Source organism: Mesitornis unicolor, unplaced genomic scaffold, assembly GCF_000695765.1.
Source record: "Mesitornis unicolor isolate BGI_N332 unplaced genomic scaffold, ASM69576v1 scaffold26932, whole genome shotgun sequence".
Classification (NCBI taxonomy): Eukaryota; Metazoa; Chordata; class Aves; order Mesitornithiformes; family Mesitornithidae; genus Mesitornis; species Mesitornis unicolor.
The window spans coordinates 1-14,949 of record NW_010171660.1 but is presented as its reverse complement, the minus strand read 5'-3'; the positions used below and the strand labels follow the sequence as shown (position 1 = coordinate 14,949).

The window sequence follows — 14,949 nt, the reverse complement described above, 5'->3', positions numbered from 1 at the left end:
GTGTGTGCTTTACAGCTACCCTTCATATATGATGTAAGACTTCTAAGTCTGTAGGCATTGTGGCACAAAGGAAGAGCACAGTTAGCAAACCCCAGTGATCCCACTTGACTAAGAAGAAAAATTATGTTTAGCACCTTTTGGTTGAAATTCAATACAGTGGTGTTTGTACAAACCTATTTGACAGTGCTTGGAATAATTCTAATCAAAGGGAAATGAAGTGCTGCGTCTGAAGATCACATCAGTGAGCCAAGGCAGTTTGATCTTTGGAATTTATACTTGGGTTATGTGTTTTCCTTTTCTGCCAAGCACATTGACAGCTCTTGGTTTCTAAATGTTCTTGCTTCTGAAGTGGTCTGCGAAGACCACAATCTCTGCAGAGCTGCAGTACAACTCTTTGCTTCAAGTGAGGGATTTTTTCTATATTGCAATGAGCTTCTGAGGTCAGCTGGCATTAACACAGTTTCTCCAAGAGCTTTGAAACCCAAACTGGTGATCTCAGTTGAGAAAAATAGAGTAGATGTGTAGATAATTGCAAACCTTTTGTAAACTCACGTTGGTCCACCTATTTGGCATTTCAGAAATCCTTTGATGCCCACCCTCGGCGGGAGAGTCAGGTGCGACAGCTGGCATGGATCGGAGATGGAGTGTGGGTTTCTATCCGCCTGGACTCCACTCTGAGGCTTTACCATGCCCACAGCCATCAACATCTGCAAGATGTTGACATCGAGCCTTACGTCAGCAAGATGCTAGGTGAGGCAGTAGGGACTGTCAGTAAATGGTCTGTTGCTTACTGAGATCAGTGAGCAATCAAAATTCATTAGCAGACCTTGCCCAAAGTCATAACTAACTCTCTAATTCTTCCATATGCTTACCAGGCACTGGAAAGCTGGGCTTCTCGTTCGTGCGGATCACAGCCCTGCTCATTGCTGGCAACCGCCTCTGGGTGGGGACAGGGAACGGTGTCGTCATCTCCATTCCATTGACTGAAAGTAAGTGACTATTATTGGAGGCACTTCTGTCCCCTCCCTACAAAACCAGTGCTTTCACGTGTGAGTTGTGCAGTGTGGTGGATGGCTCTGGCAGGGTGATGCTCTCCAGATGATGAACCTGACACATGGTTGATCATAGCAGTGTTCAGAGAGAAGAGCCCTGAGCATGAGCAGTCCTGAACTTGGTTTAATTCTTCCTTATTCAGTGCTCAGTGGAATGGATTTAACCTGTTTAAAACCAAGTAGGTATTTGTTACTCTCCCTTTCAGTTCAATTGAAGCTATTTCCTTCTTGGGGGATGAAGGACATCTCAACCATCCATACAGTCTTCTTTTTTGAGCGTGATCTTGTCAGAGCAGATTGATGTGAACTGGTTCTGTGCTATTGGAAAGCAGGAGAAACAAAGCTTTGGGAATTGTATTAAGTCTCCAAAAGGAGGCCGTGGGATGAGAAGTCACCAGGAAGATCTGCCTTGAAATTTTGTTTTGATACAGACTTCTAAACATCTCCATAACAATATTTTCCAGAAAGTGACTTCCAGCTTCATTTACTCAAATTAGGGCTCAGCTTTATCAGTCAAATAGAAATCAGTATCTTACACCAAATCCAGCCTGGTGAGAAGACCCAGCAGTGGTAGTTAATAGGTGCATCTCTGGAGCTGGAAGTTTAATTAAAGCTCTTAGTAATCCTGTTCTGTACCCGCCAGTCAGCATCTAATTTTTCAGGTCTGTTCCAGATTATAATAGGAACTAGGATTTGAGTTGCAGTTGCTTTCAACAGAAAGCAGCCAAATGAACATTTTCATACCACTGCTAGCAGGAAGTCTGAGAAGCAAGTGGGTCCTGTATAACAGGGGCAAACCTGTTTTAATCCTTCTGGAAGTCCAGGGCTGAGATGGCCTTGTCTAAGGCTAGTGGAGCTGGATATGCCCGGGGCTGGCACTGGGAAGCCAGTGACACAGTTGTCTTTACACCTTGCAATCTTGGTCTCATTTCTGAATCCTTGTTTTAAAGCCCATTTGTTCCTGGGGCTGCTGTTCTAATTCTGAGTTAAGCTTGTTCCCTGCTGTAAACCATTTGCATGATCTTCGGCTGTTTCTGTAAAACTGGTAAGCAGTAAGGCCTCACTAGACATTTCAGCAATGAATCCTTGTGGCCACAGTCCCTCTCCCATCTTATCTTACATTTGTCCTTGTAAGATAAGAGCAAAGCGAGCAAGAACAGTGTTGGTATAAACTGATCTGAGCCTGTAGCTCCTGTTGTGGTTTCTCTAGGGTTTTTGTTGCTCCCCAAATTTTCTCTCAGTAATAATTTTTTCTTCTCTCCTGTCCTCCCTGTCTCTTCCTGTGCCCCTCTGTGTTCCCACTCCTCCTTGCCTGTGCATAGCTGTAGTCCTCCACCGAGGCCAACTCCTTGGGCTCCGGGGTAAGTCCATTCCCTCCTCCTTCAGCTTTCACTCCTTTTGCTCCCATTCTCCTTTGCCATCACTTTCCCGCCCTTCCATCCTGCCATTCAGCTCTCTCCATCCATTTTTCCTCATCACTCCTTCATTTTAAGTTGCATCTGAGAAAAGGAACCAGAGACAGTAATGTAAATATCCCCATTTCCCATGGCTAAAACTATTTTCATCCATCTCATCAGCCATCCTTCTGTTTTTTGTGGTTTTTTTTTAATCAAGAGTACTTTATTCTTTATCAGTAGTACCCTAACAGTGGTAGGCCAGGTTTGAGATGGGGACTGTAAAGGTTCTTTCAGTCAGAGTTACAGGAGGCAGGAGTAGACTGTTCTTCCAAGGTCTTCCTCGGTCATCCTTGGTTTTCCAAGGATGCTCCTCTCATCAGTTCCAGGCCAATGGCAGCAACCAAGACTTTTAACTAGAGGAGACTTTGATAAACATTAGGAATTGTTTGGATTTGTGCCTGTTAAGGCTGCTTACCTTAGCCTTTCCAGGGTCAGAAAATAGTATCTTTTTCTCACTGTAAGATATTCCTGTGGCTGTCTTTAAGCATTATCAACATACATCTCCTCTTTTTAAAGCATCTGATACTGGTTGCAGTAGAAGCCAGATACCAAGTGAGAAGTGGTGCTAGTACCAGCTCTGTCTGTCGATCAGATGAGCTCATCCAGTTGTAGCTGCTCACAGCAAACCAAAGTACGAAGAGCCTTCATCTTGGGGATCTTCCCCCTGCACACACTGATTCTCATTCTTCCATCAAAATATTTGTACTTGTCTCACCATCCTGGCTTGAGCCCAATGCGTAAAAGTCTCCTTTGTCCTAGTCACTTAATTGAAATCCAGCCCCAGCCAAGCTACAGAACTGCAGGTGATTAAGCAAGCAATTGAGGTCTCTCACAGGACGTGAAAGCTGTCTGATTTTAGGAATTTCTGGTTTACTGTTGTGGGTGCATGGAGAGGGAGATCATGTCCCATCCTGAGCTCTGAGCACCACTCTCTGTTCCTTAGTGAGTGGAAGCATTCACATTCATTCTCAGAGCTTGGACATGAGGGATGCTGGCCCCTGAGCCCACCTTGAAATCCTTGGAAGCTGTGGATGGTGAACATCGTTCAGATGTTCATTGCTTGTGTTAACTGATCTTCTGGTGTCATGGCTGAATCAAGGACTAAGGAAGTACCTCATTCCACTGCTGTTACGTTTACTGGGCTGAGAGGTCTTCACTAGACCTGGAGACTGCTTTCAGCAGCCCCTGTGCTCACAGCTTGGCATGAGTAAAGGACTTGACTCAGAAACTGAGGAACTTCAGCAATCCAGAAAATAGCAGTAATTCTTCTCCAGGTGCCCTTAATATCTCATGGGTACAGTGGACACCTATGGGTACTCTACCAGGTACGAGAGACCAAGGTTGATTCTAGAACTGTAGGGTCATTTCTACAGGCTGGACAGGATTGCTGCTGGTGAAGAGGCCTTCACTGGGGCACCTCCAAGACCTTGTCTAGCTTGCCCTAGGGTCACTCTTGCCTAGCACCTCCAGGGATGTGTGCCTCATTAGTAACCACGTGCTAGATTTGATGAGAAAATAATAGTTTATCAGGAGTGGATCATTACCAACCTAAAAGAGAGGGACTGTATACTCTAGTGTGGTCTCCTCCATCACATCCTTTACATAGGACCTTTAAAGAGACTTGTGTCTTTAAAGGTTTTCCTTCATGGCTTATACATTGTCTCTTCAATTGAGTCCCTTCTGTAATTGGACTCAAAGCTGTCACTGACAATATTCGTTCTCCCTGTCCGTAGCCAACAAGACCTCACCAACGTCTGGAGAGGGCAGCCGCTCCGGTGGGGTCATCCACGTGTATGGTGATGACAACAGTGACAAATCAGCCAGCAGTTTCATTCCCTACTGCTCCATGGCTCAGGCACAGCTCTGTTTCCATGGCCACCGTGATGCTGTCAAGTTCTTCGTCTCTGTGCCTGGTAAGGATGAGCATGGCCCTTCCTCGTGAGGGTCTTGTCCTGCTGCAGGAGCTGTCCATGCCATTTCTAGCACGCACAGATCACTGTGGCTCAGACATCAGTAGTTTAAACTGCAGCAACTTCCAGATTCCACCAGCAGAAGGAATTGTCCTGCCCAGTGGTGTGTGTGTGCATAACTGCATGGGGGCTGAGCAGAGGCACTGACAGCACCTCTGTCCTCTGCCAGGCAATGTCCTCGCAACCCTGAATGGGAGCGTGTTGGACAGCCCTTCGGAGAACCCCAGCACAGCAGCCACAGAGACCGAGGGGCAGAAGCTGAAGAACGTCCTGGTGCTGAGTGGAGGAGAAGGATACATCGATTTCCGGATTGGTGAGCGGCTGTGGTGGGAGGCATCTGGAACGAGAGGTGGGATGCAGGGCCATGGTTGTGGAGAAGAGGGATCACTGCTGTGGAGAGTTAAATCTGAAAAGCAGTGCTTTCTGCTTTCCCTGTTGCTGGCTCTGAGGGCAGATAGCAAGCACAGCACAAGGCTGCCAAACCCTGCCCCTGCCTGCAGTGCCACATGGTCTGCATTAATGGCCTTGGAAAGAATAAAACCATCTGTGCTGCTGGCTCTAGACATGGATGCCCACTGTGGTCATCTGTGCTGTGAACACTGCCTTTCCCAGAAGGTAGGGCGGTTTTCCCTACTGCTGGAGATGGTTTGTTCCATCCATACTGTCCTACATCAGAAAAGCTCCATGTTGCTACAGATGTTCTCCAGGCATAAAGGATGGCTCATGCTGCCTGTTAGGCTGCTGAGACTGTAGCAGGGATATCGGCCCCTTTGGAAGTATTTCAGTGCAGTACAATTGGGGATTTTCTTTCTTGCCTTTTTCACTCTCTTTTCTCTTTTCAGGGGATGGAGAAGATGATGAGACAGAGGAGAATGCAGGAGATGCCACCCAGGTGAAGCCAGTACTTTCCAAGGCTGAAAGGAGCCACATTATTGTATGGCAGGTATCATATATCCCCGAGTGAGAATTTCTCCTTTCCCACCAATGTAAGTGTCCCTCCTCCCGCCTGAATGCCAAGATGTACATACAGAACGCGTGCATTATACCTACTGCTGGAAACCGACCCCAGACAACTGCAGCGGCTCCTGCCTCAGACTGTGACCCCCTTCTAACCTTTGAACTTGCAGCTTTCATCTTGGGCCCATGCGCTTTCTGCGTGGTTGGATTATTGTTCTGCTCTGGAGCTGGCATCTACAAGGAGAGAAATGGCTGAAGTGAAGCTTGGAGCTAGAACTGTGCAAAGCCTTTGCCCAGTGCCCAGGGGCTGGCAGCTGGATGGTGGTGGCTCAGGTTCTCCAGCACGTTGCCTCACTCCCACCTGCATGAGAAGAAGTACGTCCCCCGCCAAAGCAGTGATGGTGAATCACAACTTCTACAGCACCCTAGCAGAAATCCTTTCTAGTTCAGCAGTGACTCTCCACGTTATCCACCCTTAAGCACAGAATATTGTCCCACAGACTGAGAGCAGCCAGGTCCAAGGAACCTTCAGTAGAAAGGAGGGTCAGGGTTTGGGCAGTACTTCTGCTCTTTGGCTGGAGGAGGCAGCAGTGCCATTACTGTGGGGAACACATCCTTTGTACTTGCAGATGGAAACTCTCCTTCCTCTGCTGCTGTTGGCTCAGCAGTCGTGCGCTGGGTGGCTGTTTGTCCAGAGAGGGTTGTTTGGTAGCCTCAGATGGGAGGCAGGTGTTGGATCCTGGAGGCCACAGGGCCTTTGGAAACTGTAGTAGCAAAAGGGTACTGGAACCTTGCTTTTTTAAGAGCCAAAAAGGCAGCAGTTCTTTTAACTTCCCCTTCTTAAAATGCCAGGCAGAAAGGAACTCTTGAATTCATTCTGAAAGGTTCAGGAGAGCTGTCTCTGCAGAGCAATTGTTGGCTTTTAAAACACAGGCGATTGCAGATGATGTTGATATGCTGAGAATTCTGCAGTAACACTTTGAGATTACCCTGATTTATAAGACTGAGTTTCGTCACGGGAACTGCTGGAAGGAGGTGGCTGTTTTCCCTCAAACTGTGGCTGTCCGCTGTGTCTTGCCTGAGGTCACACAGGCAGAGGAATTGAGGACAAACCTCCTGACCTCTTTTACCCAGCATTGTGAGCACTGACTTTGTTACTAAGTAGTTTGAAAAGCTGGAAATTTCTGACTCCTGATAAGAATTGACAGCCCCCAAGAAAAAAATCTGATGGCCCTCGTTGTATAAGCAGTGCTAGGGAATTGCCTGTGTGTGTCCTGCTTTCAGGGGAAGCAGCAAAAAATGGGGCCAGGGAGAGTGGTTTTGAGCTCCAGACCATGGCAGCTCCAGATGGAGAGGCAGTGGGTTGTCCTCCCTTTCTGACACCAAAAACAGTCTTGTCTTCACAAGGACAAGGTCTGTTTCCTCTTGGATGTGCAGGACTAGAGCGAGTAGCAGTTGTTAGCACTGAATTTGGAAGCTCCTGGCTCACATTATTTCGTCCCTGAGCTGTGCAGCACTCCAGGGTTCACAGGAATGTCCTTGTGCCACTGCATCAGTATGGGAACAGCTGGGGGAAGCCTCCCATCTTGTGGGAGGTTCCCAGCTGTGTCCTGTGCTTGTCACCATGGCCCAGGTTGCCACCAAGGTTTTGGTCTGAAGCTGCTGATGTGCTGCAGGGAAGCAGTGTTCCCAGGGGAAGCTCTAGCATGTGACATGTGAAGCAGCAGCACTGAAATGCATTTTTGATCCACTGTTCAGAAGAGGCTGGGGCGTGCATTTCCCCTGCAGGGAGGCAAGAGGACACCCCTGGAGACCAGAGGCCTCGGCCACCAAAGCATGGAGCTGCCGTGGTGCCCGTGCTGCCTGTCAGCAGTGCTGGTGACACATGCATCTGCACCGAGGTAGGAAACCAGCTGGACGGTGTCCTCCAGCTGTTGGCACGCTGGGCTTGTTGGCTGGCAGTGGTGAAGAGGTGCTCGGAGCAGCCACCTGCACGCGGTGCGATGTTTCAGCAAGGACATTTCACCAGGGCGCTGCTGACTGTGCCACTCACTCCCCCAGAATGCTTTCTGCTAGGAAGAGCTCTTTGGATCACAACAGAGTGTGTTCAAGTTAACAAGATCAATGTTAGACCACAGATTCCACAGACATGTTACAGTTCATCAGGATCAGGTAAACTTCGTAATCTGGGCTAATTGAAGGGGGGAAAAAAAGCCCTATCAGCCCCAGTTCCTTAGCTCTGTCAGCTTCCATAGGAAAATACAGAATTGCAGCATCCTTCCTTCCTACTGTTAGTTCTCCATCTGGTTTTAGCAGTCAAAGTGACAGCACTCAGTCTCCTGTCACCCACTGGGCCTTGGCAATGTAAGGAAACCTGTCTCGGGCCTCTACCAACAGCTTCTGTTGCAGCTCGGTGCGTATTTTCCTCCCAGAGAAGCACATGTCCAGGAGGGGCAGCTGCAGCCATGTAGAACCAGGCTCTGCTGACAGCTCTCGTGGCGTTTGGTGGCTGCTGGGCAGCAAGGTGAGAACTGACTGGCTTCAACACACTTCCCTGTCATATCTCCACTGTGATGTATGTAAAGTATCTTGTATGTTATAAAAGGATTTTAAAAAGTGTCTTAAGGCCTGTAAACTCCGCTGTTTGGTCTGAAGATGGCATTCTGTAAAGAGACTGCTGTATGAATATGTTCCCATGCTTTGTCCCCTATGCTATCAAACAACAAACCATATCTGTTCTGTATGTAATAAATGTGTTAACATCAGCAAGCGCATTGCGTCCTGTTCCTGCAATGGCACCGGCAGTTCTGCTCAGTCTTCAGTAACAGCAAGACACAAAACAGGGCAAGAACCACAGCTCAAGTGCTCACCGTTCAGCAATTTAGTGGCAAGAAATGAGGTGTGGCTGAATCAGCGCAGAAGGGGTTGCTCCTGCCAGCCACTGTGTGCTCTGCAGCTTCTGCCGGCATCAGAAAGGACAGGGGTTCAGCTGCTGGCTGGCTCCAGCTGTCCTTGGGGTGTCCCATTTGGGCAAGCTGCCAGGATTAATGCATCAGGCTGAGCTTTCAACATCCAGTTTGCCAGTGTCTTCTGCCAATACAGGGTAATGCTTCACAAAGTCCCATAGGAACTGGTGATGTTCAGCACTGCTGGACCCGAGTTCCTTTCAGTCCCAAGCAGCACTTAGACGCATTTGTAGAACTGCATTAATTCAAGGCTGGCACATAGCAGTAATAGACCAGGGAGCCACCTCCTTACAGCCTCTGCCTTGAGCAGCTCCATGACTATGGCCTGCACTGTGGTCCTGTGCAGTACAACAGGCAGTGCCTCGGGTTGCTAGGAGCACCTCGGCAGTGATGTCTGAAAGCAGGCCCTGGAGCTCATCCGACACCCCTGGAGTTGCACCCTTCGACACAGCCAGGAGTGGTTTGAGCAAGGCACTGGTGGAGTGCAGCCATGGGGGGCACCCACCTGGGCAGCTGAGGAAGGGGCTCACTGCTGCCATCCCTCAGACACTGCTCCCAGACTGCTGAATGGTCCAGGGGGGTCAATGTGCAGGTCTGAGTCCTGGCAGAGCTCCCACCATGTTGTAGGTATTGGATCACCACCTGGCAAATGGGGGCTGCACAGCTTTCCAGAGCAGGATCCTCACCATTGGACAAGAGGCTCTGTGGGAAGACAACCCCCAGGATTGTCCTGATCAGCTCCACCTGGGCCCCCACCCATACATGGGCCCTTTCCAGCCATGGCCCAGGTTTCTCATTCAGGCACCAGCTGGGGCCTTCAGTCTTTGCCTGAGCTGTGCTGTAGCTGAGCCCATCTCCAGCTCCTCCTAGATGGACCTCTTGGACCTGGGGGTTTGGACTAAGTGATTTTCAGAGGTCCCTTCCAACCCAAACCATTCTATACCTTATAGGATAATTCTCCTACATCCTGGCAGCTGTCTCTGGGAATGCTGTCTCTCAAAGGACAGCTTTGGGTAAGTTTATTATCCCAAGTCACACTGTTCTTCCATGTTGTTCATTGCCATCACATGTAAGTAACCCAGATGATTCTGCAGCAGTTAAGAGGAATCTGATGCTGTGTCTGTATTTGGTAAGCGAATGACTGCATTTGCACTTTTTGATGATGTACATGCACTGAAAAACAATACCGGGTTTCTTAGAACTGTGCTGCAGAAATAAGAATATGTTTATTTTCTTTAGTAGATACATTTGTACACAGCTCTCTGAAATAATGTGATATTCTCAGTCATTGTTCTGTGATTTATGTAGGACCCAACTTATCTGAAAAATGTTCTTAACCTAATTTTCAGGCTGTAAAGGAAATTATGCTCCAAAGAACTGTAGCAGGATGACAGGAGCTATGCATTCAGACTGTACAGAGAACCAAGGAGGTTCCTCTGCTGACTGAGACCAAAGTGATGGAAAAAAGTCTGAATGCATCTGCACCTTTCCTTTCAGATGAGGCAACTGTACAGGGCTGGGGCACTAGGAAACTGGGACACCACATCGCAGTGGGTAAAGGCGTCTTCTGTAAGACGACGTGCTTCCAACACTCAGTGAGAGCACGCAGGAAGCTCAGGACACGGCACAAGTCTTTATACTGGTGCCCCTGCAGCTTTTTTCTTTGATCTTTCGCTCCGATTCCGATGGGGAGAGACCAGGAGCTTTTCCAGATCAATCATTGGCTCCTCTGTCATTGGTTTTCCCTCTTTCTGCCACTGTGCAAGGATCATGGCTCGGAGCAGAGGTGGGTATGGGAGGTACCGAATGGTCTCCTCTGGCACAGGGGTGAATTTCTTGAAGGCCTCCTCCTCGTGCTTGGGCACCACACGCCAGTCGTGGTACATGACTTTCTCGATCTCTCTCACTTCCTCTTCAGTTTTGCCTGAGAAAAGATGATGAACACCAGTGGACAGCACTATCGACAAAAAACTCCATCCAGGAAATGCAGTGAGTGTCAACTCTCAGGGATCAAAAATGCTACAACAGGCAATAGTAAAGGAAGTTTTTAAAGGATTGGACGTTGCCTGCTGTACTATGGGATCCCACTTCTGTCCTCAGAAATCAAAACAGAAACCAGCTGAAAGGACTATGGGCAAGTCCTTCCAGTTCTGTGGTTGCCCTCTCTTAATTTAAACAACCCTCTCTTCATTTAAAAAGTCCATGGCTAAGGAACAAGAGTAATTTCTCTCTACACTGATGAAAGTTCCCTGGGAAATTTAACATTAAAAATACCCAACAACTTTAAAACCTTTGAGAAATGTTTCAGAAACTCCAGTAAGTTACAAACATATGCCTAATGTAAAGCAGCTTTAAAAAGGGAAATTAACCCGCTCACCTTTGAGCATTAATTTAAAATCCCAGTAATATAAGTTTACTCGCCACTACTCCTGTTTTACCGATGATTTTATGTGGAGTACCCTCATGTTCATTCTGGGTCTTCCTTTCCGAGTCTCAAAACCAGTCTGCCACCTCATCTAACCCCCATTATCATGCTGTCCTTCCCCGTGGTCAGCCAACACCGGCTCTCCCACAGCATTCCTCAGAGACACATTCTGTGAGGGCTGGAGCCCAGTGTTTAAAACTAAAACACAGACACCTTTTCTTACTGGCAGATCTGAGAAAAAGGTATGTGGCTGTGGTTTTCCCACCATTCCCCCACCCTCCTGTACCCCCAGGTCCTGCCTGCAGATGCTTTCCCCAGACCTCCAGTGTAGGAAAAGCAGCCGGTTGTACCTCTGAAGGTCAGGCAGCCCCAAGCTCTTCCATGATCCATGTTCTGCAAAAGAAAACAAGAACGCGTCGAGGGTGGCAAGGGGGTCTGGGTGATGATGCAAATTGTGGGCCTCGTTAATTCTAAGACAGGATTGCACTATGGCAAGAACCACCTGGAGACCCTGGTGTAAGAAAACACATGTGCATCCTTGACTGGAGTATATAGGCCCCCAGAAGCTATTTGGCACATCAGTAACCAACTGAGAAGGTAAACTTTGTGTGAACTTGCCTCAGTAGCACGGTACAACCCCACCTCTAGGGAAGAAAAAGCCCTCTACTCACATAAGCCCGCTCTCACAGAGCAGGCGTGATAAAAACCACACTTGCTACCACTTTAACTGGAAGCCCAGACTTAGTTACCCAGTCATAGCAGCGAATGATGTTGGCATTCACAGAGATGAGGCAGTTTTGCAGGTTTTGGTGTATAAAAAAGCGCCAGTATCTGGAGGAGGGCTCTGTGGAGCTACCCCCTAGCACACACCTCTGTGCGGAAATACAGTCAAATACATGATTTTTGGGACACCAATGTGGGGATTACCTCGGCCGTGTAGTCCGCCTTCACCTTGGTGATGACCCAGTAGCAGGGCTCGTCGTGCTCCCACAGCCAGGACTTGCGGGTGACGGTGCGGCCCACGCCGAAGCGGGGCAGGCGGGAGAGGAGCGAGAAGAGCCGGTGCTCGTTCCGCGCGTCCTCCCAGGCCCTCACCGGCAACCGCTTCTGCGTCAGGGGCCGACGCATCGTCTCGTAATCCAAAGCGAAACGTTGCGAATCCCGCGGTCGGTTCTTCAGCTCCCGGTATTCCCGCACCTTCTTGGCCATAGCGGCGATCGGACGGTACAGCTTCTTGCGGGCCATAGCGGCGGTATCCGGCCGCTCCCGGTGTCACACGGAAACCGCTCCGCCCGGCGGCGGTGTGGCGGTGTCACAAGCGTTCCGCCCCTACACCGGCACCGGGCAGAGCCTGTTCCCGACGGGCTCGAATGCCCTCTCTGGTCACTGGATCACAGACCTATTTGTTTGGGAAAGATTTTAAATATCATCGAGTCCAACCATAACTTGTCCACTGCCAAACCGTGTCTCTGAGCATCGCATCTACAAGTCTTTTAAATATCTCCGTGGTGGTGACTCGAGAGCTTCCCTGGGCAGCCTGTTCCACTGCCTGGTAACCCTTTCAGTGAATAAAGTTTTCCTAATACTCAACCCAGACCTCACCTTACACAATTTGAGGCCATTTTCTGTCGTCCTACCACTTGTTACTTGGGAGAAGAGACCAACACCCACCATACTACCCCCTCCTTTCAGATAGTTGTTGTCAGCTATAAGGTCTCCCCCTCAGCCTCCTCCAGGCTGAATAACCCAATTCCCTCAGCTGCTCCGCATAGTTCTTGTGCTCAGAGCCTTCACCAGCTTCATTGCCCTTCTCTGGACATGCTCCAGCACCTCAACGTCCTTCCTGTAGTAAGGGGCACAAAACCGAACACGGGATTCAAGGTGCTGCCTGACCAGCGCCAAGTACAGGGGTAGGATCACTGCCCTGGTCCTGCACTCTGTCTTGTCTCCAGAGGGTCTCGCCCATCATTTGGTTCCCAAAGCGTACCCCTCCCCTGCCATTGACCATCGCATCTTCGCTGGCGCACAGCCAGTAACTGCTGCATGTGCCGAGTATGGCTGAGTATATACATGAGAGCTGCGTGAGCTGCATAGAATAATATATATATGATTGGTTTATTATCATTGTTCCTATTTTTATTATGATTCTCTATTATTATTTTAGTTTGATTGACTTCAATCGTTAAATTGTTCTTATCTCAACCCACAAGTGTTCCTACCTCTCCCCTCAAATTCTCTCCTGCACCCCACCAGGGAGGGGGGCAGTGAGTGACTGTGTGTCTTTTTGCTGCTTGCCAGCTTAAACCACAACAGATGGAGCTTAATAACTGAAAGCCTGAGACAGAAAAATCTCTTCGATCAGATTCACCTATTTCAGGCCCTAGAGAGGGGAACTTCCAAAGCCAGAGGGCAAATCATTCAAGTGGGTTTCAGGAAGGTTAAAGCACTGCTCCAAGTTAGAGTCAGAAGCTGAGACAAGAGCAGAAGCTGAGTCTTGTAACTCCACTCCCTGGGACGTGACAAACTTCCCCTTGCAGTGACTGCTCTGGCTGCAGCCCACTGACACAGCACAGCCATCAGGGCAGGAACCACTGCCTGCAGCACGGATTGGAGTGAAAAACACTACTGGTCTGGCTATAATAGCCTCTGGACTTTTGCTACAGGCTGGAAATTAAACCTGTTGGAAGAAAGGGGTTGTGGTTTTTTTTCTTGTTAAATCCTTACCTTACACTGAAGGAAATGCTTCCGTTCCAGTAGTGCTGTGGAGGCCCTGGCTGAAAGGCATTCAGGCATACAGACACTGTTTTTTTGCCAGTAGCTGAGATCAATGTGTAGAGGAACAGTGAGAGGCAGGGGGTGTGTGCTTCACAACAAAACAAGTAAAACACGTATTTAAAGGCTGTTAGTGCTCTTGAAATAGGACACTTTCTCCGATTATGGTGCAGCTCTCTTGTAATAAGGATATACCTGATTAAGTTGACAAACATTGATTCAGAGTGAGATATTCAACCTCAATACACCCAAATTTGGGAAAAAAAGCAGAGCAATTAAGTCACTTATTACAGGGTGCAGAGTGGGCAGCTCCTATCTAGGATGATGGAGTAAAGGTATCAAGCTCTGCCTTTTAAGGCACCTACACTCAGTTTTTTGTGGAGGCACAGAGCAGAAGAGGACACAAAAATGCTTGGAAAATTGTGAAGTTGGCTTAGTCAGATGCACAGAAAGGATGGGCAACACCAACCACAACACGTCACCAGGAAAATCTGATGCAACTCTACAACTGCCACCCAGAGCCAGCATCTGCTGGCTGCTACAAGCAGGAGAGTGAGTGCAAACCATGGTCTAAAACCTACCACCTCCTCATTTGGTCTAACAGAGGTCACAGGGAGATACAAGTGCAGGTCACAAATGTCTCCTGGCACCCACATACCCTGCAGAGCTGGCACCCTGGCAGCACCGTGTCCCAGGGAGCAACAGGGTTCTTCATTTTGTTTAAGGCAAAATCTCACATTCATCCAATCATAGAATCATAGAGTGGTTTGTGTTAAAAGCAACCTTAAAGATCATCTAGTTCCAAACCCCCTGCCATGGGCAGGGACACCTCCCATTAGAACAGACTGCTCAAGGTTCCATCCAACCTCATATTGAACAACTTTCAGGCAGGAGGCATCCAGAACTACTCTGGGCAACCTGTTCCAGTGTCTCCCCGCCCTCATAGTGAAGAATTTCTTCCCAATGTCTAATCTAAATCTACCCTTTTTCTGTTTGAAACCATTAGCTCTCATCCTATCACTACATGCTCTTGTACAAAGACCCTCCCCAGCTTTTCTGTAGCCCCTTCAGGTACTGTGAGGCTACTATACGGTCTCCCCAAAGCCTTCGCTTCTCCAGGCTAAACAACCCCAACTCTCTCAGCCTCTCCCTGTAGCAGAGGTGCTCCAGCATCTGATCATGTTTGTGGCCTCTTCTGGACCCACTCCAACAGGCCCATGTCGTTCTTATGCTGGGGACTCCAGAAGATTAAAGAACATTAAGGAAAACCCGTTTACCCTGGGAGTGCTGTGGACACCTCTGGCACAAACGCTCACGGAACACCCCCCTTTGCTAGCAGGGGGAAGGCCC

General features: G+C 48.7%; 2 protein-coding genes across 2 annotated transcripts in view; one reads left to right on the top strand and one right to left on the bottom strand.

Annotated features, from left to right (window-relative positions):
- Positions 1–5,789, top strand: part of MAPK8IP3 (mitogen-activated protein kinase 8 interacting protein 3) — a 34,106-nt gene extending 28,317 nt beyond the window's left edge. Inside the window, exons 20-25 of the mRNA XM_010180100.1 lie at positions 579–750; positions 876–989; positions 2,375–2,413; positions 4,243–4,422; positions 4,649–4,792; positions 5,322–5,789. Coding sequence (XP_010178402.1) covers positions 579–750; positions 876–989; positions 2,375–2,413; positions 4,243–4,422; positions 4,649–4,792; positions 5,322–5,443 — 771 coding nt within the window. The 3' untranslated portion in view covers positions 5,444–5,789. The remainder of the gene's footprint in view (positions 1–578; positions 751–875; positions 990–2,374; positions 2,414–4,242; positions 4,423–4,648; positions 4,793–5,321) is intronic.
- Positions 5,790–10,036: 4,247 nt separating this feature from the next.
- MRPS34 (mitochondrial ribosomal protein S34) lies at positions 10,037–12,072 on the bottom strand. The gene is made up of 3 exons (XM_010180101.1): positions 11,755–12,072; positions 11,178–11,220; positions 10,037–10,326 (listed from the first exon to the last, which is right to left on the bottom strand). The coding sequence occupies exons 1-3, from the start codon at positions 12,070–12,072 to the stop codon at positions 10,037–10,039; spliced, it is 651 nt and encodes a 216-aa protein (XP_010178403.1).
- Positions 12,073–14,949: the final 2,877 nt, after the last annotated feature.

Coding starts and splice junctions, on each gene's coding strand:
- MRPS34 (XM_010180101.1), bottom strand. CDS start 12,072: ATGGCCCGCAAGAAGCTGTACCGTCCGATCGCCGCTATGGCCAAGAAG. Junction 11,221..11,754: donor AGGCGGACTACACGGCCGAG/GTAATCCCCACA, acceptor TTTCTTTTGCAG/AACATGGATCATGGAAGAGC. Junction 10,327..11,177: donor GGGCTGCCTGACCTTCAGAG/GTACAACCGGCT, acceptor ATCTTTTCTCAG/GCAAAACTGAAGAGGAAGTG.